This window comes from Bufo bufo, chromosome 3, assembly GCF_905171765.1.
Source record: "Bufo bufo chromosome 3, aBufBuf1.1, whole genome shotgun sequence".
Taxonomy (NCBI): Eukaryota; Metazoa; Chordata; class Amphibia; order Anura; family Bufonidae; genus Bufo; species Bufo bufo.
Genome location: NC_053391.1, coordinates 466645377 through 466672010, shown reverse-complemented (window position 1 = coordinate 466672010; position 26634 = coordinate 466645377). Strand labels below are relative to the sequence as shown.

Genomic DNA, 26634 nt, shown 5'->3' with positions numbered 1-26634 from the left:
ATGAATGGAGGGCAGCTGAGCAGTGCGCCCTCCTTCACTTGCGGGGCTCCATTCTCGATATAGGTGCAGGTCCCAGCGGTGGGACCAGCACCTATAAGACAATGGGGGAATATCCTAGCGATATGCCCCCATTGTCCATGATGAGACAACCCCTTTAAATCAATATGATGCTATGTGACCCGGTCAGTACGGGAGCGTCCACATACACACGCTGCGAATTCAATGCATTGAACTCGTTGTGTGAAACCAGCCTTAGGCCTCTTGCACACGGCCGTTCCGTGAATTGGGGACTGCAATTTGCGGTCCTTAATGCACAGGCGCCATCCATGCAGCTGCCGCCACTGATCCACACCCATTCAACTTGTGCCAGCACTCTTAAACCTCTTTCACATGAACGATACAGATTGTGTCAGGATGCATTCAGTGAAACTTGCACTATTTTGCAAGAAAAGCATTGTCAGTTTTGTCTGCAATTGCGCTCAGTGTTTGTTTTTTCCACCCGGGTGCAATCAATTTTGATGCGTTTTTCACGAACGTGAAAAAAAAACTAAAAACTTACAAACATCTCCTAGCAACCATCAGTGAAAAACACTTTGCATCCAAATTATTTCTATGGGGCCAGGGCTGAATGAAAAACACAGAATAAAGAACATGCTGCTATTCTCACGCAACGCAGAAATGATGCATGAAAAACAACATTGAAATGAATGGGTCAGGCGTGGAAAACTTGCTCGTGTGAAAGGGGCCTTACAGTCATGTACATGAGGCCTAAAAATAACTTGAACCTATATATATATATATATATATATATATATATATATATATTCATTTATTTATTTATTTTCAGTTGTATATCCCAGCTGCACAACTTCCTTCCACCAGAGCAAGCTGCCTACTATTCCGCAATCCGATGTTCAAGTGGAATAGCAAACAACTGTGCTTTTTTCTTTTCTTATAAATTAGCTGAATTGGTTGTTAGGGGAAACGGCTTTGCTTTTACTTTGCATTATATAATTGTATCTTGCCATGAAATTGTGGTTTACACAGAAAGAAAAAAAAATCTACACCAACTATCATTACTGAGCAAAACAATATAACACTTTTCTTAAAAAATATATCACTTTAATGTGGAATAATGGCAGGATGTAATAAATAATCTCATTGTTCCTGATTTCCCTTGCTGTTCTGCAGTTCCCATGTAGAAACAGTCCCTCTGTCCTGGAAAATAAGAATAAAATAGTGTTAGATTTTCTACAGTTGGCATGCTGTGTCTGGAATTCACCGGGAAGTCATCTTTGCTTTTTATGTGCTCTCAGCTGTAATTGTTGACAGTGATAAAGCATCAACAGCTTCTAATATGTCAAACAAAGAGGCAGGAACAAGAGACATGAGCAAACTGTTCATAGTAGAGGAAGCAACTTACCTTAATATTAATTCCGTACCCAGCTAAATTCAGGCGCACTCCATCACAGGCCCTCATCAGAGGTTCCCTGTCTTTAATCATCTGCTTCCGCCTCGCCTTCTGCAGCACCCTTTCCTCTTCGGAATTCTGCAAGTCTTGCACAGTCACCTCACTTGCTAGAGCGAAATTACGAACTTTGCTTCTGAAGTCTACAATTTCATCCACCACATTCAATAGAAGAGCAGATTGTTTGCCGTCTACTGAAACCTACGTATAAAAGAGAGAGAGAAAAAACCTTAACATCCAGTATTACTATTCAATGCTCTTTGGAATTTTGGCCCATGTTCATCAAGATATTTGTGGCACATTTTGTTCCAAAATTCTGTCTTCTCTGCTGTGGGACACATTTATTAACTATTCGTGCCAGAAATTAGAGCCTTTTGGGTTACATTTTGATAAGTTTGACGCAAATAATGGCAATTGTTGCCTCTAGCAAAACTGACTTGATAATTCCCTCCATTGCGTGAAATAATACATAGGAGGGAATTTATCAAAGGCTGAATGCCAGAAGCACAAAAGTCCCACATTTTTGCACAAACATTTAAGTTTTTTTTTTTTTTTTTGCCACTCTTGCCGGCAGGGGATTATGCTAAAATGTATGCCAGCGGATGGCTGGTGTACATTTGGCCCATCTTACTTCATGAAACGTAGGTAGGGGCCGCCAATGTTAAAGTGGTTATCCCATGAAAAGTATGCAATGAATAAGGCTTTTGAAATTAAGTATAATTGCAATATACATACAATACATTTTCCTCTCTGATTGTGCCCCCTGCTGTGACCCTCCTGTATTCAGAGGTGGACCAACATGCTCAGTAGCTTCTCTGCTCTTCTCCCCTCAGTGTTGGGGTAGCGATGTCAGTGACGCACCCCAGATATCTTTCATATTCATGTCTAAATCCATAGGAGTATTTAGCTGTATCACTCTATAGACAGTGGATAATTAAATTGGGGGCATTACATACCATATGTATCTCTGGGCCTATATGTGAGGGACTCTTCTATGCCGGGAAGGAAGATGTTAATAAAAGCTATTGCATCCTGGGAGATGCAGGTCTTCGATAGTGACATTTAATAACTTTACCCCAACCACAGAAAAGCAAGGAAGTATTCTAGATAAGCGAGTAGAAAACAGTGTTAAGTGTGTGGGATAATTTCATCTCCACAATATTTATTCAGACTTTTACAAAGAGTTCAAAATGTTATCCTTTGTGCACAACTGTCGTATGGTGTCGGAATTCCTGCAGAATGGACACCAGGGACGATTGACATTGGGTTTCTGTGCAGTATCAGTCGTCTTGATGGGAAGGGTAAAGTGCTGCATGATGGAGCCCTTGATGAAAATGGGAACATAGCCTAAAGGCCCCTTTACACAGGCCAAGTCTAAGGCTGGGTTCACACTTGAGCGTTTTACAGCGAGTTTGAACACGCTGTAAAACGCTCAACACATGAAAACCAATGCTTCCCTATGGCCCTGGTTCTCACTTGAGCGTTTTACAGCGCGTTTAAACGCGCTGAAAAACGCCCTACGCTCAAACAAGTTCTTGAGCTTCTTTGGGGCGTTTTGACGCGCGTTTGTGGCCATAGGACACTGCAGTCAATCACACAAACGCGCGCGTTTACTATTGCAAAAAACGCGCATAAAAACGCGCAACAAAAACACGCGTTAAACGCGCATATCAAATACGCTCAGGTCTGAACCCAGCCTAAAGGAGCAAAAGCTCATTCGTTGGGTGAAAGCATCATTGATGTGGACAACAAAATCATCTTTTCTGGGCAGTAGATCAACCTGTTTGAACAGGGATCTGCTGCCCAGGAACAATGAATCTGTTTGGGGACGAGTGATCACCGTAGCCATCGCTGGACCCCATACAGAGGAGATGGCTGCTGCATGTAAATGCAGCTTTTACCTCATCTAATGAGCAGAAGGAAAATTGCCTGAAGGTAATTGTTGGCCCATGTAAAAGGGCTTTTTTTTTGGGTCAATATATAGTGTGTGAGCAGGGTAATTAAAGCTCTTCCATTTCATTCACCTTCACTTGAATAGGACCGAGCTGTCCATTTGAAGTGAATGGGGATGGCAGAGATGTAATTACACTGCTCACCACTGCAATGTTATTGGCGAGCAGGTAAACAGTGAGGAGAACACAGCGCTCGTACAAGCACTGCATTCTCTTCACACAGCTGATCAGGAGGGTGCTGGCAGTCGGGCTCCTCATAATCTGATATTGATTACCTATCCTGGTCATCAATATAGGAAAAGTGGAGAACCCCTTTAATTTGTCACTTATAACACGTTAAATACACAGTTGCAGCAAACTTTAACTCCTTAATGAAGAATGATCTTGATTGAGTGCTAGTTTCCGCATCATGACATATATCTCATGATGATTTCATGGGCACTACTCAATGTCCCCACAAGACTGCAGCAGGAGCTCCATTGTACTACACAGCTAACCCCCATAACAACTGCTGGGATCGGAGCTAGCTGTGTAGTCCCATTCTGACCTCCACTTCTCTGACAGGATTGCACAGCATTATAATGATTTACAATGCTGTGTAACTCTGAGAGTCTTTGAATCAACTGAATAAGGTTACTTTCACACTAGCGTTTTAGTTTTCCGGTATTGAGATCTGTCATAGGGGCTCAATACCGGAAAAAAACTCTTCAGTTTTGTCCCCATTCATTGTCAATAGGGACAAAACTGAACAGAACGGAGTGCTCCAAAATGCATTCCGTTTAGTTGCAAGACAGATTCGGCATGACCCACAATGCAAGTCAATGGGGACAGATCCGTTTTCTCTGCCACAATAGAAAACGGATCCGTCCTCTATTGACTTTCAATGGAGTTCATGACTGATCTGTCTTGGCCATGTTAAAGATAATACAACCGGTTCCGTTCATAACGGATGCAGATGGTTGTATTATCAGTAACGGAAGCGTTTTTGCTGAACCCAGCCGGATCCAGTAAAAACACAAGTGTGAAAGTAGCCTTACACTGACATATTGTTGACAATGTAATACAACAGATTCTAGGAATCTCAGGTTTACACAGCATTATAAATCATTATAGTGCTGTGCGATCCTGTCAGAGGAGGGGAGGTCAGAATGGGACCTCACAGTGGTTAACAGAGGGGATCTCTCTCTGTCTAGCTAACAGCAACCAGTGGCAGGAACGCAGAGTAGCAATGTGTTAGCATAGCAGTTGGGGGCCTAACAAAGACCTCCGTTTCTGCCATCAGTATCTCCCTACAAGCATGACCTAATAGGTTGCCTGTCAGTGTACAGTCTCTATAATGCTATAGAATCCTATATATTCCAAAGCATAATACAAGTACGGTAATCAAATAATGGTTTGCTTTTTTTTCCCACTAAAGGACTTAAGCTGCAAAGTTATGTTCAATAAAGTTTAACCAAAAGTAAAAGACCCTCAAAAAATCATTTTTTTATTGCGTAAAAAAATTGCAGATTTGCTGTTTTTCTATCTCCCAAAACAATTATAAAAATGAGTCCATGAATTATTGGTACCCTCAAAACTATAACTCCGGCCGCAAAAAAGCAAACCATGATATGACTATGTCGACAGAAAATAAAAAAGTAATGACTCCTGGACTGTGACACCGCCCAAAACAACTTTCCCCATAAAACCTGTTTTTGTTGTGCAAAGGTACTAAAATGTGCAAAAAATATTATACATATTTAGTATCACTGCATTTGTCTTGACCCTAAAATAAACATATTTTTCCCACAGCTGAAAAAAAAAAAAACACAAATAAGAATGGAAGAATTGCTAGAAAAGCAAGCCGTCATACAGATACATCCATGGAAAAATGAAAAGGTTATGAGTCTTGAAATGCAATTAACAAAAGAAATGACTTACGGTAACTTGCTGAGTCCCGGCGCCCAGTGGCGTCGCCAGGGGGGGGGGGGGCGCCAGAGGGGGCCACGGCGCCCCCTACATCACGCTGTGCCCCCCCCCCAACTAAAATGCCCCCCCTAAGTGAGCCGCCACAGTCGGGCACAGGGAGATGAGCGCTTCCATTGCGCTCATCTCCATAGTCATCTGCCTGTGCTGAGGCGGGGCAGGGGAGGGAGAGGCGTGTCCCTTCCCCTTCCTCTGATAGGCTGCCGGCCTAGTGCCTGCAGCCTATCAGAGGCCGGGGCAGGCGGGACACAGGCCGGAAGAGGCCTGCATCGCACCGCTGACAAGGAGGCAAGTATAAGTGTTTGTTTGTTTTTTTACACAATAGTTTTACAGGCACATAAGGGGAGGCTCTTGTTACTGGCACATGGGGAGGGGGGGGGGCATATTACTGGCACATGATGGGGGGGGCTTATTACTGGCACATGATGGGGGGGGCTTATTACTGGCACATGATGGGGGGCTTATTACTGGCACATGATGGGGGGCTTATTACTGGCACATGATGGGGGGCTTATTACTGGCACATGATGGGGGGCTTATTACTGGCACATGATGGGGGGCTTATTACTGGCACATGATGGGGGGCTTATTACTGGCACATGATGGGGGGCTTATTACTGGCACATGATGGGGGGCTTATTACTGGCACGTGATGGGGGGGCTTATTACTGGCACATGATGGGGGGGCTTATTACTGGCACATGATGGGGGGGCTTATTACTGGCACATGATGGGGGGGCTTATTACTGGCACATGATGGGGGGGCTTATTACTGGCACATGATGGGGGTTCTTTTTACTGGCACATGATGGGGGGCTTATTACTGGCACGTTATTGGGGGCACTTATTACTGGCACGTTATTGAGGGCACTTATTACTGGCAATTTATTGAGGGCACTTATTACTGGCACATTATTGGTGGGCACTATAGGGGCATCTACTGAGGCCACAAAGAAGGGGTATTTTATATGGGGGGCTCTGTACAGTAGCATTTTATACTGGGACACATGGTAGGTACTATGGGGAAGGGGGGAGAGGAGTACTAAGGAGTCATCTACGGGGGGCACTAAGAAGGGGTATTTTATACTTGCAAATTATGGGGGACACTGAGGGCATCTACTGGGGCACAATATATGGGGCATTTTATACTGGTACATTATGGGGGGCACTAGGAGGAAGGGGGGAGAGGAGCACTATAGGGGCATTTACTGGGGGCACTATATAGGGGTATTTTATACTGGCACATTATGGGGGACATTACCTCCTTGTAATGCCCCCAGTTGAGCTATTGTTTGCATTGTCCCATTATAAGGCCGAATGCAAACGGCCGTGTTCCGTGGCCGAGAGAGGTCCGTGGTATGCTGGGCTGGATTCCTGTTCAGAGCAATAGCGCACAGCGTCATAGCAACCAATGACGCCATGCGCTCCTGCTCTGAACAGGAAACCAGCCCGGCATACCACGGACCGCTCTCGGCCACGGAACACGGCCATGTGCATTCGGCCTAAGGAGAATTATTTCTACTGGGGGGCATTCTGGTGGGCTTTATTACTCCCCCATGGTATGACCCCCTAGTAGCAGCACCAGCCTCTCCCTGCTCTGCTATCCCACTGCCCCTTCTCCAAATCCTTATTATGAAATCTTTCTCATTAGGATAAAACACAACATCAGCTCCGCCGAGCCCCCGGCCAAAGTGGTGAAGTGGCGTCCGAGATCCCCAACGGCCAAGCCAAGTAATTGTAAGTTTTCATGTGAAATATGTTATACACATACAGCATACACTGTGCCACACAATGTACAGTATACCTCTACGCTGTGCCACACAATGTACAGTATACCTCTACACTGTACCACACAATGTACAGTATACCTCTACGCTGTGCCACACAATGTACAGTATACCTCTACACTGTACAGTATACCTCTACACTGTGTAGTCGGTTCTATAAGCACCCTTGTTCTGTGGCGGCGGACAGAAAATAATCTGGAAGTGTCCCTCCCGAGACCAGGCTCTGGATCCGCCACTGGTCTGGACCGCTCACAGGAGTGTACATTTCTTCTAAACTGTAATCCGTAACCTCTGACCTGCAGAAATCAGCACTGGCTCGGTAACAACTAACAGGCAGTGCCTGTAGGCTGTAGCCTGGCCCTGTTACCGAAGCTAGCCGAGTGGTGTAAGGTTAAGGTACTAGTAGAGATGAGCGGCCGCTGAATCCTGATTTAAAGTTAAAGTTACTGCAGGATATGGATTACAGTTTAGAAATGTCAAATGTACACTCCTGTGAGCGGCGGGGAGGGAGATTTGTGGATGACACTGTTATAGGGAAGGGGATCTGTGGATGACACTGCTATGGAGGGGGAAATGGGGATGACACCGTCATGGGGTGGATCTGTGGATGACACATATAGCATAAGATGCTATATACGGTATGTGTCATCCACAGATTCCCCCCCCCCCCCCCATAGCAGTGTCATCCACAGATCCCCCTCCCTATAAAAAAGTGTCATCCACAGGCAACTAGGACATGTTGAAATCTGAGTGATTGTTTTTTTTTTTTAAAACCACAGACAGCAGGACTTTTCTTCCCTGTTGCGGTTTTAGGTATTGGGTAAAGTATCGCAGTATTTGTAAGCGTACTTGTGTAAATGTATCGTTGTTATAGCTGCTCCCCCTACTTTTGTCCTGGTCCCCAGTGTGCCCCCCCCCCCCCCCCCCCCAAAAAAAAATTTGAAAGCTAGAGACGCCACTCCCTGCCGATCAGCTGTCTGAAGAAACCACAGCACTTGTGCGCGCTCTGTGTTCTTGTTCGCCATTGACACGGCAGCGGTGAGCAGTGTAATTACAACTCCTCAGTCCCGTTCACTTGTATGGGAAGGAGCAGCTGTAGTTGCACTCTGTCTTATTGAAGTGAATGGGACGGAGGTGCTGTAATTGCACTTCTCACTGACTCCCGGTGAGAGGAGTCAGCAAGTCAAGTAATTCATCATTGCATTACAAGACTCTTTTATTTTTCCATGGATGCATCCCACGCTGATCTGATTACTTATTCTGAGGATAGGATATCAATATCTGAAACCGGACAACCGCTTTTAAGACTACATCTAAAGCCCAGTTAGAGGAGCAGAACAACGGAAGTGCCGGACAGAACACAACTGACCCAAACAGACTCCATTGTCTACTGTTAGTAAGAGTCCTGCATGAAGCACTTTTACATTAGGTCTTTTTAATTAAATCTGTGATGTAGGCCCTGAATGGAGCCTCCAACCCAGAGGTGAACCTACCCATACATCTGTATGTTGAGATATAAAAAAAATTGACATATTAACCTATAGCAGTCATAGCCAAAACAACCATCTGTAAGGGTATGCTCACATGGTATTTTAAGGGAATATATCACCAGCAATGTCCTTGTCCAACTGTTTGCATAGACACATGATTAAAACACCATTTTTCTTCTGTTGATCCGAGGCTTCATTCTTGAGTTACGATACTTTTTCTTAATATGCACTTTAGGCCTTTGGTTCCATGGGTGCATTGCTCTTTTTGCACCCAAGCTCCACTCATTTCTGTGGCCAGCCCCTATCTGGCTTCTTTCATTGACAGGGTCAGGCAGTGGCAAAGTAGTGAAGGAGGGGCTGAACACAGAAGGGGAGCTTAGCTACAGCTTAGGTGACTCCACCATTGCACCAAAGGCCCAATTTGCCATCTAAAACTGACCTCTTCTTTCTTATATATCACTTTAGGCTACTTTCACACTAGTGTTTCTATTTTCCGGTATTGAGATCTGTCATAAGGTATTAATACCGGAAAAAAAACTCTTCCGTTTTGTCCCCATTCATTGTCAATGGGGACAAAACGTAACTGAACAGGATGGAGTGCTCCAAAATGCATTCCGCTCCGTTCTCATACCGGAGAGCAAACCGCAGCATGCTGCGGTTTTCTTTCCGTCATGGGATGCGGAGCAAAATGGATCCATCATGACTCACAATGCAAGTTAATGGGGATGGATCAGTTTTCTCTGACACAATAGAAAAAAGGATCAGTCTCCGATTGACTTTCAATGGAGTTCATGACAGATCCGTATTGGCTATGTTAAAGATAATACAACCGGATCCGTTCATAACAGATGCATATGGTTGTATTATCAGTAACGGAAGCGTTTTTGCTGAACCCTGCCTGATCCAGCAAAAACACAAGTGTGAAAGTAGCCTTACCCATCTGAGCATCAGTTTTATAGAACCATCATTTAGTTACAAAATCGCACAGAGTAGATGCTCTGGTTTCACAGTTCATATGAATATCATATGTGCTAGGTTGTACACTGACATAACTTTATCCCATGCATATAGTTTTCATAGGAGAAAAATAACAAAAAGCATTGTTTTACTAGAAATCCTTTGAAGAAGAGGGATGTTTCTGCATAATATATTGTCATATTCAAGTTTAATGAGGATAGACTATGTAGTATGAAATGATTACCTGCTCCTCCTGCAGAGATATTCCCAGAATATCTAAAAACTGCTCCACGTAAGACACCATGGCACCATAAACCAGAGGGCTACGGGCCTGAGGCACACCCTGAAAGAGACAGAAACATATAGTGCTCAGTAGTTATATGTTACATCTCAACAAATCTAGTGGTCGAAAATGATACATTGATCCAGCATGTAAATGGAGGGTTCTGTCAGATGTGGAGATACAAAGGTGTTGTTTAGTACCCAAGGACATGTGACGACTGCCGACCCCAATGTCAGCCTTTAAAAACATTTGTAACAGAAAGATATATTGCTTGACACTGGGAGAACATATGCATTGCCCATAAAAATCCCCAAAAGATCAATGAAAGGATTACATCAAGACTGCTTACATAACAAATGCTAAAATAAGGTCATCACCTCAAAAAAAAGAGAGTAGAACTGGGATAGCTCATTAGAATCATCTGGAATAGAAGTGTATGTTGTACAGTATATTTTTCTATTTGTTCTCTGCACCCGCTTTTCACGGATCTCAACCCTTATCCATGTGCCTTCTCCTGTCTTGTGCATCTAATAAATTGCTAATCATTTGTATCATATTAAAAGTATTTTACATTAAAATGGGTTTTCTGATTTGCATTAGCAGGCTTTAAAATAATCATTTATGAAGGTAGCTGTCATTTTGTAATGTATCTCTTTTACCTGTAATGCTCCTATCTCCCGTTTGGGCTCTGGTCACATGACCATGTAGCGCTTTCTTATTTCCTGTGATGTTATGTCCATACAGGGGCAGTGATAGGGGAGTGTCTATGTAACTAGCTGTGTGGGAGGAGCTATAAACTAGCTGGGTGTTGTTAGGGGCGGTGCTGGAGGTGTGGCAGATAAAGGAGAAGTGCATCATGGGTTTGGTTGGAGATAACAACAGGAAGTGCTACATACAGGATGGAAACAAACCAGACAGATTTGTTTCATGGTGAAAAACGGGTCAGGAGAATCCAAATTGAAAAACAACATGGGGAAGATGTACATGATATAAGCAACTACATGAGCACATGTGTTTAAAACCACAGTAATCCTGGAAAACCCCTTTAAGTTATTTCTACTGTATATACGAGATGAGGTCTGTAGTAATTGATCTTCTCTTGAAACATACTGATAAATCATGCATGAAGAAAAAAACTGGTCTAGGTGTGAAATGTTTAGACCTTGCTTAGCACAGAGAATATAACAAAGAACAACAATCAGAAGACCTTTAATAATGTATGGAAAGCTTTTCCAATCCCCACAATATTCTCCCAGGTCAGCTGAAAAAGCCTCACTGTATCAACTATAGAAACTACCAAATCTAAGAAGACACAAGAACATATCCAGCCCATGTCTGAGCGGAGAACTCCCAGCTTAACGTACTTAGAACTAACACCAACCCATAGGACACCCTAAAGCCTGCTGATGTGGACAGCTGCCATCTTTAGATTACATCCTGATGGGTTACCTTGGAAACGGTCTTAAGCTGTCGGTTGCCATGGTGAATGAGGTCCATAACGGCATCGACAGCTCGTAGAGTGTCAAAGTCATCTGCAAGCGCTGCTTTAACATTCATTCTGGTTTCATTCAGTCTTTTTGACAAAGGAGGAAAGGCATTTTTTTTAGAAAAGAAAAAAAGAGAAGACTGTTAGCCTTCCTACAGTCATCTAGTAAAATAACAGGTTATTGTTAGGAATAAAATAAAATCCAATTAATTACCTTTGCCAAAGTATATCCTCCTGTACAGGTTCACAAATGAGCTGACCTTTCAGATAGGCATTGGCATCGTTAAGGAAAGAGGAGATTATTTTCAGGGTGCTCGTGGCTTCATTCATGGAATCCTTACTGTATTCCACAGCTAGGAATGGAGATTAAAATAGGTCAAAGCAAAAGCAGAAAACAGAGGAGATAATCTGATAATCTGCCACAGCCTGCTATGGAAGTAGTCACTGCTTCTGCTGTAAAGTAATACGCTCTGTTGTTCCAGAATTTGCATCAAACTGTGAAGTCAAATTGGCAGTATTTCCGATGATGTCCAACGTAAACTTGAAATCGGGGTAGTATAAGGGTATGTTCACGTTGCAGAAATACACTTCTAAAAAATCTGATGAGTATTTTTAGCGTGGAACTTGCAGTAGAAACCTGAGGCTGGTCCTTGGATTTCTGCTGAGGTTCGCAGTTTGCAATGCCCTGGAATCTGCCCACAGATTTGCCCCATTCAATGGAGTTCATCTGCACCAAAACTGGGCATGTTCATTCTTTTCTGTTTTTCTGCAAGGTGGTGAGACACCCTATGACAAACATCAGGAGGGTAATGTTATTTTGGCACAGAAAAATCCTTTCTGAGGGCATATAAGGTAGTGACTGGCACGCTGATTCCAGTGCTGTCTCTTATGTCTGTACATAAGGAAGGTGGGGGTGAGCAGAGCTATCCCCACAGCTCATGGATTTCTTGACTACTCAGTGTACACATATAATAGAGGTAGCACTGGGTTAGCACGCTTGTGTTAAAGTCTTAATTTATACGTGTAAAGAAAAAAAGTTTTAAAAAAATATAAGAGCAATCTAAAAATTTTTAAATCACCCCTTTCTCATATTAAAAATAAACAATAAAAAAGATCATTAGCGTTGGCTTGTCCCAAAATGCCTGTACTATTAAAATATAAAAATATTTATCCCGTAAGGTGAACAATGTAACAAAATAAAAAAAAAACGGTTCGCCATTTTGTTGTCGATTCACCTCCTTAAGAATTGAATAAAAAGATCAAAAAGTCATACACATCCCAAAACTGTATCAATAGACTAGATCATCATGCAAAAAATTTGCCCTTACAGATCTCTGTAGGTATAGTTATAGTAAAAAAAAGTTATGAGTGTAAGAATATGGTGATGCAAAGAAAATCATTTTTCCCAAAGTTTTTATTTATTTATTTTACCCAGAGAATGAAGGTAACAAGTCAGTTTTACTGCACAGAGAACGCCATGAAATCAAAATCCATAAAACTGTGGCGGAAATGCATTTTCTTCCCCTAACTCCATCGCATTTGGAAGTTTTTTCCAGCTACCGATCATATGCAATATTAAATAGTGCTATTAGAAAGTAACATTTGTAACTCAAAAAATAAGCTCTCATACAGCTATGTGAACAGAAAAATAATAAAGTCATGGTTCCAGGAATGCAGGTAGTAAAAAAACGAAAGAAGTGAAAATAGCAAGATCAGGAAGGGGTTAAAGGGAATCTGGCATCAGCGACCTCCCTATCCAACTGTTTCCATAGACACGTAGCTATGGTTCACCTAATAAAACACTGTTTTTCTATTATTGATCCGAAGCTCCATTCCTGAGTTGGGATACTTTTTCTTAATATGCAAATTAGGTGTCTGGTGCAATGAGGGCATCACCATTGTTCCTGTTGCACCCAAGCTCCACTCCTTTCTGTCGACAGCCCCTCCTTCGCTGCTTTGCCACCATCACGGATCAACAGAAGAAAAACAGCTATATGTCACTGCAACAGTTTGATAGGAAGGTCGCTGGTGACAGACGGTCTTTAAATACTATATATAATGACAATACCTGATTTATACTTAGAGCGTAGACAAAACATCCGGAACTCATCAGAAGAGAAAGACTGCAAAAATTCCTAGAGAAAAGTACATATAAAAAGGGGTCAGAAGTGTACAGTCAGTGAAGAGCTTAATGAACTATTTACTGATGGCCCGTAGCCTGCATCCCTGATTCACACTTACCTGTTCCGTGTCACCTGACTTCCATTCGTCCATCTTCTGGGCCCCCGGCTTGTTTTGCTCTGGCTGGTGTATGGACTTTGTCACCTGCAGTCAATGACTGACTTCAGCGGTGACATTTTTCTGGGGGACACATCACCACTGAAGCCAAGCATTGGTTGCAGCAGAGCACATGACCTCATACCCCTCATGAAAAAAAAAAAGCTGGGGCGGGGAAAATGGACAAACGGAGTGCAGGACGATAAATAGTTATTTCTGAAAAACCCATTTAAATGTACAGCACAACGGAGGCCAGTGATTGGTTGCAGCATTCACTTGGATGTAACAAGACATCAGTATGGGCGTAACTACCAGGGTAGCAGGCATAGCAGCTGCTATGGGGGCCCATATCCACTCAGACATAAGGTGCAGTTAGTAGTAAAATGTATAGAAGATGCCATGGAAAATGTAATTATGACAATTCTAAATCTTACTATAGAGCTTCAGGGTTACTTCTGCTGTTCACATTTTCCCTTCTGTGTGCCATTACTTTTTGCGCTGTGACATCATTACATTATTTCTGTACTGTGATATCTTATGTGCATGTGACATCACTGTTTGCATTATTTCAGTGTTTTAAACACTACTGCGTAGATCATCCCTGTACTGTGACATCACTGTGTGCATTATGCCAATCTTGTGACATTAACCCCTTAGTGACCAAGCACATTTTTTAAAAATTGCATTCCAAGAGCTAGAACTTTTTTGTTTTTTCATAAATGTACTTGTAGGAGGTCTTATTTTTTGCAGGACAAGTTATAGTTTTTAATACACCATTTTAAGTACATGTAATGATTGATTAAAGCCAGCCGTTTAGCTAAAACCCCCTTTGTTTACATCAGTAAAAACACGTATGGGTGGTCACTAAGGGGTTAATGTGTGTACCTATGGCTTCACTATACACATTATTCTACTATTAAATCATTGTGCACATTTCTCCTGGACTGTGACATCACCATGTGCATTATCCTTGTACTATAACATCAATGTATGCTTTAGCCGTCTGCAGTACAGAGACCAATCGTAGGTTTGTCAGAAAATGTTGCTGTCATGGTGGAATGGGGCCCCAAGGTTACTTGTTATGCCCCTGGAGGTCAGCACTGCAGGATACAAGTAAACAGACCAGAAGGGACAACAATAGAAGCGGCACCAGAGAGATATGAGATTGAACAGGAGTGTGTTTTTAAAAAAAAATAAACTCTGCAATTTTCTATTCATTCAGGAAATGCCTATAGTATAGTAGCTACAAATTATGGTGTGTCATCTGATCAAGCTTGAAGTGCTGTTGTCGGTTTGACAGAGCAACAAAGCCCTGAGAATGGGAGAGGAGGGCCATCGGGTAGAACTACACGTCTATACAAGGTATATGCATTTTAAAGCTTCTTTGTAGGAGTCAGAAGGATGTTTTCAGGCTCACAAAAGATTTGCCTTAAAGACTGGTAGAATCATTTTATGCACTTATGGTGGCTTTCTAAGATGTCTCATCACACTTCTACTGTAAAATCTTTTGTTTGTAGGAAGTACAACCCATCAGTCTGCCATTGCCTCACCTCACTATGATACTTCACTGTGACCTTTTTCTCCTTGGCATACTACTCCTACGAAGCCACACAGGTATGGATGTGGTCTTCACTATGCACCGGGTAAAACACTATTTCAGAAACACATTAAAGGGGTATTCTGGTTATATAAAGTCCTCTCCTATCCACAGGATAGGGAATAACTACCGTATTAGATTGGTGGGGGTCCTACCACAAGGAATACGAGAACGGGGGCCCTGTACCCAATTAGAAACTAATAGTGTGGCCGCATGCATGCCCAACCGGCTGCTCCATTCATTTAGGGAAGCTACACGGGTATCAAATCCCTATTCTTGTGATCATGGGGGTCCCAGCCTTAGGACCCCCACTGATCCTAATAGTTATGCCCTGTCCTGTGGATAGGGGCTAACTTTTTATAACTGGAATACCCCTTTAAGCCTTGCTTCAGGTAAACTCCACAATTCATGTGCAAAGGGGCATCTATGGGCAGTATGTAGTATTTGTATGAAATAGTAGACATTTTCTGCAAGGGAAGATGATCTTATATGGGAATAGTTTAAGACATGCTTTAAAGCTATAACTTAAAGCTCTTAGGCCCTGATTAAAATGTATGTCATATCTCATGTATAGTATTGTTGTTCTCTTACATATCAGAAAGGCCATTGACCCTTCTCATGCACCAGGGCCCTAAACTGACTGCAACCTCTGAACCTCCTATGAGTATATCTCTGATTGGTCTCCTAAATGTAGAGATATATATGGTCAGAAACAGTGACAGTGTTCTGTATTGTCAGAAATCAAGTTATATACAAACAAATATATGGAGATTTAACTAATATAATAGAAAAGCAATAAAAACCCACATCCTCCACAATAACGTTCATTAGCATGCAGTGTATAACTAATGACAAAAGCTTCATTACAAGATGATCTACATACATATCCCAAGATAGAACACCAACACAAATTACCTTCACTGTAATGTAGTTTTTCAAAGACTTTGACATTTTTTCTTCTTTTCCTTTGAGATGTAAATGACCTAGGATGAAAAGTCGCTATCTGAGTGTCTTCTTTTTGTAGTTTGGAATGAGTGTAAATAAAATGGCTTTATCGGTTACTGTTAGGGATCATTTACAAGAAGTGCTCAACATTTAGACCCAGGCCATAGGAAGCAATAACAATAACCACCCGACGTCCGTAAGAAGATAAAAACCAGATAAATGCTATAAATATAGGTGGAGATTGAAGATCTGAGCACCTGGAAGTGCTGTAAAGTGACAAATGAAACAGACAAAAGATGGACCTCTGATGAAGAATTCCTCTACACTTACTTTTGTCAATTTACAGCATTGATCTATAAAGTGATGTGTGCGCGGACACAGGGGAATACTCTGCTGCCAGACAGCAAACACGTACAAATATTTCTTATTCAGAAAAGGTTGCATTGCCATTTAAACACTGCTCTAAAATAATGCAGAATTTTGTGATGTGCCAATCCTAAGAAGAAGAAATCAGTAGAATTATGACTGAAAAAAGCCACATAAGTGAATACATTTTTATATATTTCATAGACTTCCAAGTATACCTGATTAACAGACATCAGACATTCTGGCCCCCATACAGTACAATGTCTCCTTGTTGCTCCTATTCAGTACTGTCTACTTGTGGCCCCCACATTATGGGGGCCACAAGGAGACATTACTGTATACTGTATGGGGGCAACAAGATAACATTTTACTGTACAGAGCCACAAGGAGACATTATACTGTATAGAGCTTATACAGTAAAATGTCTCTGTATTGCTCCCATACATTATAGTAACGTCTCTTTGTTGCACCACTGTCCCAAAATCCGCGGATACGGACCAAAAATATTGTCGTATGCATGAGGCCTTAAAGACATATTACATACAATGTAATACAGCGCACATACCTCTTACATCCAGTAATGTCTCCTCTGATGTAGACAGTCTCTTTCCTCATCTTCTCCATTCGGAGATCAGACCGGGATAACTTCTTCCAGCCGCTTCTCATCACTGCAGAGTTTGACACACAGACATCTCTGTGCTCCAACATTCTGCTGCTATCCCCAATACTGTGGCCACTATGGTCCCCAATGCCCACAAACACTATACTGCAGACATAACAGTACCATAAAGTCCTCCAAATAACTCACTCTCTACCCACTTACCCTTAATAGTATTAGTGCCCCCTACAGTACCCCCAATAGCAACCATATTAGTAGTAGTGCCCTCCATAATGAGCCCTATAATAATGCCCCCACAGTACCTCCAATATTAATAATGCCCCCAAAGGGCATTAAGGCCCCCTATAGTTCCCCCATTTATATAATGTTCTCCACTTTTAGTATAATGCCCCATATATAATGGTCTCCCCCCATAGTATAATACCCGCATTCATATAATGCTCTCTCCTCGTAGTATAATGCCCCCATATATAATGCTTTCCCCGTAGTATAATGCCCCCCACATACAATGCTCTCCCCCGTGTAGTATAATGCCCCCTATATAATGCTCCCCCCGTACTATAATTTCCCCATATATAATGCTCTCCCCTCTGTAGTATAATGCCCCCATATATAATGCTCTCCCCCCTGTAGTATAATGCCTCCATATATAATGCTCTCCCACCACCACTGAGGAAGGGAGAGTGAATCTACACGTAACGCGTATGGTGAAACAAGTGATGTACCTGCATTGAAAAGCCTCCGATAATACTGTATGGCCATACAGAAGAAAATCTCTACAGTAAAGGATTAACTATTCTTATCGTCGAAAGCTGCACCAAAGGAAATTGCGGAACAGAGTGGCAACTTCCGCGATCTTTGGAACTCCTGCGAAATTTAAACCAGCTTGCTGTATGGAGCGACTGAATAAGCCGGCAAATATTTAAAGCTCCATTGAAGCAATAGGGAGACAGCAGACGCTAGACGGTAAGCCAAATATCGATTTAAAGTTTTCTCCAATCCAAAGCTCATATCGACCATAAAAGGATATGCTATAAGAGACTTTTCACATTATCAGGATTCCTGTGGACACTTTGAACATGTTGCGCTCCCAGTGAATACACCTACAACATTTTCAGTGACATTCAGTTTCCCAAATTGGGAGAGAGCGCTAGAAGATAATACCCCCTCTTTCCCAAATAACAGCATATACTTGAAGTTTCTTGGTGTGATATATATTATTGAATTTATCGACACTATTGAGTTATATGAATATAGTATCGATCATATCTACCACAATATATGTGATTGTAATGTTGTATATTATTGCTACATTGTTCTTATAAATTTTATTACTTGTATTTTATGGGGATATAATAAATATTTTCTGCACATGTCAATTTGGTTGCCAAGTGTATGAGTGCTCGCTCATTACTCTATTACCCCATTTATATAATGTTCTCCACTTTTAGTATAATGCCCCATATATAATGGTCTCCCCCCATAGTATAATACCCGCATTCATATAATGCTCTCTCCTCGTAGTATAATGCCCCCATATATAATGCTTTCCCCGTAGTATAATGCCCCCCACATACAATGCTCTCCCCCGTGTAGTATAATGCCCCCTATATAATGCTCCCCCCGTACTATAATTTCCCCATATATAATGCTCTCCCCTCTGTAGTATAATGCCCCTATATATAATGCTCTCCCCCCTGTAGTATAATGCCTCCATATATAATGCTCTCCCACCACCACCTAGTATTTGCCCTAGTAGTGCCCGACATAGATATATTTTTTAAAAAAAAACATTATATTCACCTGTGTTCGTCTGCAGGCCACATTTCTACTTTCTGCAGGGTCTGAATTTCTGCTTCCCAGTGCAGGCGGTTGCACTGACATCAACGGGATCTCCTGAGCTGTTCTACCGCTTCATAGGCTTCAGGCCTAGCAGCCTATGAGACTGACCGGCGGGGATGGGAGCCAGAGGACCCCGTATCCCACAGCAAAATGCTGCCCCCATGCCTCATGGCAGAGTCAGGTGTGACGTCACAAAAATACCATGGTTTATTGTATATACCGGTTAATTGCTCAACCCTACCTCTAGGTGTAACAGCAACGCCCCCTTTGCTCCTAGACGCTCATTTACATATATTTAAAAAAAAATTCTCAGGAATGCAGGCACATAAAAACATGGGACCAACACAGATGCCTTCAGCTGCCAGGAGCACATGTAACAGGTCAGCCAGTTCCATAGGTACAAATCTGCTGACAGATGCCCTTAGTATAGAGACAGTTTCTTAACCACCTCCCGTCCGCACGGTGACTATAAACGTCCGGGAGGTGGTTCTCTATCTCTGAATGGACGTTTCTGAACGTCCATTCAGAGATCGCAGCTGCACACTAATCATGCAGCTGCAGATTGGGTTGCCAGCTGTCAGTGACAGCAGGGCAACCCTTAGAGAAGGTAGGGACAGTTCCCAGGTGTCCCTGCCTTCTAGATCGTTGTATACACAGCACTCACCGCTATGCTTAAATGTCCCCCAGAGGTCTTGTATGACCTTATGGGGGACAAAAAGTGTAAAATAAAAAAATAAAGTGTTAAAATATTCACATGTAAAAAAACAATTCCCCAAGTAAGGAATAAAAAAAAATTATTTAAAAATAGAAAAATAAAATAAAATAGACATATTTGGTATTGCCGCCTCCGTGACGGTCGGCTCTATAAATATATCAAATGATCCACCCAGTCCGATAAACACCATAAAAAAATAAAAATAAAAAAGCCATTTTTGTCACCTTACATCACAAAACGTGCAACACCAAGTAATCAAAAAGGCGTGTGTCCCACAAAATGGTACCAATAAAACCGTCACCTCATTCCGCAAACAATGAACCCCTACATAAGAAAATCGCTAAAAAAAATTAAAAAACTATAGCTCTCAGAACACGGACACATTAAAACATCATTTTTTTGTTTCAAAAATGCTATTATTGTGTTAAAGTGAAATAAGTAAAAAAAAAAGTATACATATTAGGTATCGCCGTGTCCGTAACAACCAGCTCTATAACGATATCACATGACCCAACCCCTCGGGTGAACACCGTAAAAAAAATAAAAACTGTCAAAAAAAGCTACTTTTGTCACCTTACATCACAAAAAGTGCAACACCAAGTGATCAAAAAGGCGCGTGTCCCACAAAATGGTACCAATAACACCGTCACCTCATTCCGCAAAAATTAGCCCCTACATAAGAAAATCATTTAAAAAATAAAAAAAAATATAGCTCTCAGAACATGGACACATTAAAACATAATTTGTTTCAAAAATGCTGTTATCGTGTAAAACTTAAATAAATAAGAAAAAGTATACATATTAGGTATTGCCACATCCGTAACGATCTGCTCTATAAAAATGTCACATGACATAACCCCTCAGGTGAACGCTGTAAAAATAAATAAATAAAAACTGTGCTAAAACCACAAATTTTTTGGTCACCTTGCCCCATAAAGTGTTATAATGAATGATCAAAAAATCATATGTACCCAAAAATAGTACCAATAAAACTGGCACCTTATCCCCTAGTTTCCAAAATGGGGTCACTTTTTGGGAGTTTCTACTGTAAGGGTGCATCAGGGGGGCTTCAAATGGGACATGGCATCTAAAAACCAGTTCAGCAAAACCAGCCTTCCAAAAACCATGTGGTGTACCTTTCCTTCTGCGCCCTACTGTGTGCCCATACAACAGTTTATGACCACATGTGGGGTGTTTCTGTAAACCGCAGAATCATGGTAATAAATATTGAGTTTTGTTTGGCTGTTAACCCTCGATGTGTTAAAGAAAAAAATGGATCAAAATGAAAAATCTGCCCAAAAAAGGAGGGAGAGAGTGACTCCTTCTCCCCTGTGATGCTGAGGGAACATGAGCGCGCTGACAGCAGCGCACTCATGTTCTGTGACGCATTATCGGCAAGGTTAGATGCCGCTACCAATAACTTTGAAAATCCTGAATATCAGCTGATAATATTGGTAACTTTGATAATCAGTCGATCCCTAATCAGCAGTGTCATTATACAGCTGGGACTTGTAGTCCTACACATACAACATGCTTCTGAGTATCCCAACAGGCAGACATGTCACTCAGGGCAGCACTTATATTCACTCCCTTTGCAAAGAAAGGGGAGGGGCAGAGATTGCTGTTATTGCATGTAAACAAAGGGCCCGAAGAGAACCAGGGAAATGAGGAAATATAGATTTTTTTTTGTCTAAAACTTGCTTAGCTTAGTTATATATCGCTGCCCATCAGATTTACAGTGCTATATTTTTTTTTTCATAACTTGAACAACCCCTTTAAATGTCCGTCTTTTTGATCTGAGGTAGAGATTTGCATTTTTATATCCACAATATTGAACCAGAACGTGTTTCTCTAATATACAGAAAGGCACCAGGGCCCATCTTTTATATCATTTGTTATTTAATGCAGTTGGGATTTTAGAAATTCCTATATTCAGATTATTTTTGCGCTATTTCGCAAGAGAAAACTATTGAAGTCTATAGGTATGAAGAAAAAAAAATGGATCTTTCACGCAATGAACCATAAGTGATGGTCCAAAAAGTTGGGAGGTATGCCTAAAGCTAGTAGTAGTGTTAACAAATCATTGCTAGCTTTAGCAGCTGCTACCACTAGAGGGCAGCATGGCTTTCGCATACTTTATTCTCTATGTAGGAACAAGGGGAGAGTAAATGGTGTCTCCTCTGGGATGAGACGCCCTGTAGGTACTGAACGGAACACTGGAGTTTGGGCACTATGGCACTGCGCCATGTCTGCACAGTATGACATTCTGTGAGCAAAGTATCATTTTATGCTGCACATTTGTCACTTTTTGTAGGTATGAAACCATAAGAAATAAAGTGTAAGATTATCTTCTAAAAGAGATAAATGTGCATTCGCATCAACAGATGGCCAATTTATTTCAATGGGATGCTGTGCAATGCTGTTTCTTCCCTGCAGCGACCAAACAAAACTTTTATTTTCTAAAAATCCACCTAAAAGCCAATATCTCAGAGGTCCCTAAACTTGTAGTTCATAAACAGCTTTCAATCATGACAGGTGGCGGTGTTTCTCGACAGATTTTAAAAGAAACATATGACAGGCCATAAGCCATATGGATTTGATCCTAATGACAAGTTTCAGCAATGCTCCGACGTCCCTGATGCCATTAGGGGAAAACTGCACTCAAAGCTGCCCCCAACTGGGCGCCACCCGTGATAGTTTCAATAGATGCAGAAGTAAACTAGGTCATTTATTTCACTTTCCTTTTCAACTATCCTGACTGCTGCTATTTTATAATAATGAAGAATCGTCTTTCCATTTTAAATGCTGAAAATAAAACTCTGTCTCCTAGAGGTTTTATCAATTGCTTTGCATCAAACCTGAAAATAAATGTTGAGATTTGTTCATGATCGGCCCCTTACATTTGGACCCAAAAGCAGAGGAATTACTAAAGGAGCAGAAATCTTCCTGTATTACTAGGATTATGTGCAGAACACATGCAGGGGGTGGACAGAGCGTCAAGTCAGTGGGTTCATTTACAAAGTCCGGCTTTTTACCACTGTCCGTTTCCCTTTTGGGCTGGTGGAGGATGTGCATAATTTATGACGAGGCATGTGCCTGCTCCCAAATTAGGGGCACCTCTGGCAGTCCATGCGCCAGCCATAAAAACTACCCCAGCCCCTGATTGGAATAGTCTTTCACCAACATTTACTCCTGCATCCTGGCATAAATGCAGGGGCGTAGCTATAGGGGAAGCTGCAGCTTTGGGGCCCATCCAGGAGGAGGACTAAAAGATTTGGTCAGGGCCCCCTCAACAGTATTACACAATGACATCATATACAGTGGCAGTATAGACAGTGTAGAAAACGGATGAAACAGCTGCCGGACCTGGAGAGCGATCTTTACTAGCCACAGTAATAGGGGCGGCATGAAAGGAAGGGGTTGTGAAAAAATTACTGGGGGAGGGGGGCCCCATTTAAAAATTTGCTGTGGTGCCCAGTCATTTCTAGCTACGCCATTGCATAAATGTGTTGGGGCCGATGTCCCTGCTACTCCCACGTGTTGAACATGCCGGAAAAAAACACCTGTGCCATAAAATATTTTCTAGCGGGCATAAAAAAGGCCAGTGTGACCTTTTTTTAAGCCAAAAATTTACCCCCAGTGTGTTATAGCTCCAAAGCACTGACTGATGCAAAAGGTGGGGCATCATTTAGGCAACTAATGCCACCGTGCTGTTGTTACTGCAAGCGGAACAACTTTGGAAACTTGCATTAGGCGGATCAGAATGAAAGAAATAATGGCCCTTATGTTACATGGCCCTAGTACTGTAATGGCTAACCTCCGGCACTCAAGCTGTGGTAAAACTACAACTCCCAAGAGGTACACTTGCTTGGCTGTTCTCAGAACTACATAGAAATGAATGAAGCATGCTGGGAGTCGTAGTTTCACCACACCTGGAGTGCGAGGTGAGCCAGTACTGACCTAGTATGTTCAATTTACTAATTATCACAATGTGCCCAGAGCTTTACTTTAACTGTCAGACCAGTTCCACATATGGACTTAACCGCGATGCACGAAAACATGTAAAATTAAGCTGTATGGAGCAGGCTCACAAGCTTAGGCCTCATGCACACTACCGTAAAAGTTTTGCAGTCGCATATCTACAAAATACAGATACAGTCCGTGTGCCGTCCACATTTTTTTTGCTGACCCATCTGTTCATTTTGTGGATATATGGTCGTCATTTATCAAACTGGTGTAAAGTAGAACTGGCTTAGTTGCCCATAGCAACCGATCAGATTCCACCTTTCATTTTCCAAATGAGCGGTCAAAAATGAAAGAAGGAATCTGAATGATTGCTATGGGCAACTAAGCCAGTTCTACTTTACACCAATTTGATTAATGACCCCCAATATTCTTTTTGCAGAACAGACATAAGGAAGTGGAAAACACATGGATGATCTGTGTGCTTTCCGCATCCGTATGTCCGTTCGGCAAAAAGAAAGAACATGTCTAATACTTGTCTACAAAATGCGGACTGTGGACCCGTTGAAATCAATGGGTCTGCACAAAATGCAGCTGCAACAAAGGCAGCATGTGGGGTGCTAATTGGTTGTTATGGCAACTTGAGGCCTTGTGAAGTATAAAAAAAAGATATTTTTTTTTTTATAAATAACATAATTAGTATTCATCATGTCTGAAATATTAAAATATAAATGTATTTATCCTGGACAGTGAACACCATAACGAGGAAAAAAGACCCTGCTAACTGCCATTTTGTCACCTTCCTCCCTGAAAATTTTTTTATAGAAAGTGACCAAAAAACCGTTATGTACCGTAAAATTGTACCATTAAAATCTATAGCTCACATTGCAAAAAAACAAGCCTCCACACAGCTTTTACATGGATAAAAAAAAGGTTATGGTGGTCAAGATATGGCAATTAGTGTTGAGCGAATCGGGCTCAAAACTTCGTTCTAATGCTGTACAGAGACCTGCCTCCGGAGCCCATACATTGAATGCTGTACAGAGACTGATCTCAAACAAAGTTTTTAACAAATCGACTAAGGGTACTTTCACACTTGTGTTAGAGGATTCCGGCAGGCAGTTCCGTTGCCGGAACTGCCTGCCGAATCCGGAAATCCGTATACAAACTGATAGCATTTGTTTCCGGATTCCTCTGACAAATGCATTGAAATACCGGATCCATCTCTCCGATGTCATCTGGAAAAACGGATCCAGTATTTTTTTTTTACGCATTTTTAAAGGTCTGCACATGCTCAGACCAGGAAACCGGATCGGTTTTCCGGGAACACTTGGTACAGGATCCGGCATTAATACGTTTCAATGAAACTGAATGCCGGATCCAGCATGTGTTCCGGAATTTTGGCCGGAGAAAATACCGCAGCATGCTGCAGTGTTTTCTCCGGCCAAATACAATAATAGGTACTGAACTGAAGACATCCTGATGCATACTGAACAGATTGCTCTCCATTCAGAATACATTAGGATAAAACTGAAGCTTTAACGCTAGTGTTAAAATACCCTTAGGATCTAGGAGCCAAAGCTCGATTCACTCAATACCAATGCAAAAATTTTGTTTCAAAGGTTATTTTCTAAAAGTAGTAAAAATTAAAATAAAAACGATATAAATGTGTTATCGTCATAATTGTACTAAGCCACAGAGTAAGGTTAGCTTGTCATTTTTAGTGCAGATTGAAAGCCATAAAAACAAAACCCTAAAAAACATGGTGGAAATGTGCTTTTCTTTTTATTTTTTATTTCACCCACAAATAATTTTTCCCTGTTTTTCCATACAGGATATGGTAAATTGAGAAGTGCCATTAAGGAATCCAATTTGTCATGTAAAAAAACAAGAACTCAAACAGCTAACTCAATGAAAAAGTAAAGAGGTTATGACTAGTCTTGAGCGAAGCTTTGTTCAAAACTTCGGAATAATACTGTACGGAGATTCGTCTCCATACAGTATTAGAATGTTTCGGCTCGGCGCGTGACTTCGTTGAATAACTTCGATAGTTGATTTTTAAGGTGGAAAGTGGAGTCGGTACCAAAGTTGAGTTTGGTTTCAAGTTTTAAAGTGGTTTTCCACTTTAAAAATCAATTACCGAAGTTATTCAACGAAGTCACACGCAACTTTGTGAATAATTGACTTCAGCTCATCAGAGCCCATACATTCTAATGCTCTATGGAGACAAATCTCTGTACAGTATTATTCCGAAGTTTTGAACAAAGCGACTTCGGATGAAGCATCCTAAGCTCGCTTCGCTCAACATTAATTGTGAGCTCCACTGGGGACAGCAAGTGATGATAATATCTGTACGGCGCTGTGGAATATGTCAGCACTATATACAGTGGGAAAAATAATTATTTGATACACTGGCGATTTTACGGCACTGTGGAATATGTCAGCACTATATACAGTGGGGAAAATAAGTATTTGATACACTGGTGATTTTGCAAGTTTTCTGAGAGGTCTGTAATTTTTATCATAGGTACACTTCAACTGTGAGAGACAAAATAAAAAAATAAAAAAATACAGAAAATCACATTGTATGATTTTTAAATAATTAATTTGCATTTTATTGCATGAAATAAGTATTTGATCACCTACCAACCAGCAAGAATTCTGGCTCTCACAGACATGTTAGTTTTCTTTAAGAAGCCCTCCTACTCTGCACTCATTACCTGTATTAATTGCACCTGTTTGAACTTGTTACCTGTCCACACACTCCAAGCCCTCCACCATGGCCAAGACCAAAGTGCTGTCTAAGAACACCAGGGCCAAAATTGTAGACCTGCACAAGGTTGGGATGGGCTACAGGACAATAGGCAAGCAGCTTGGTTAGAAGGCAACGACTGTTGGCGCAATTAATAGAAAAAAAAAAAC

The 26634-nt window shown here is 41.6% G+C and overlaps 1 protein-coding gene across 2 annotated transcripts in view; it reads right to left on the bottom strand.

Moving 5' to 3' along the window:
• Positions 1 to 1105: 1105 nt before the first annotated feature.
• CARS2 (cysteinyl-tRNA synthetase 2, mitochondrial) overlaps positions 1106 to 26634 on the bottom strand; it is a 102255-nt gene continuing 76726 nt past the window's right edge. For both annotated transcript variants that reach the window (XM_040425218.1, XM_040425219.1), the window contains 7 exons: positions 16178 to 16245; positions 13457 to 13523; positions 11603 to 11741; positions 11352 to 11475; positions 9864 to 9962; positions 1424 to 1669; positions 1106 to 1218 (listed from right to left, as the gene is read on the bottom strand). In XM_040425218.1, coding sequence (XP_040281152.1) covers positions 1159 to 1218; positions 1424 to 1669; positions 9864 to 9962; positions 11352 to 11475; positions 11603 to 11741; positions 13457 to 13523; positions 16178 to 16245 — 803 coding nt within the window. In that variant the 3' untranslated portion in view covers positions 1106 to 1158. The remainder of the gene's footprint in view (positions 1219 to 1423; positions 1670 to 9863; positions 9963 to 11351; positions 11476 to 11602; positions 11742 to 13456; positions 13524 to 16177; positions 16246 to 26634) is intronic.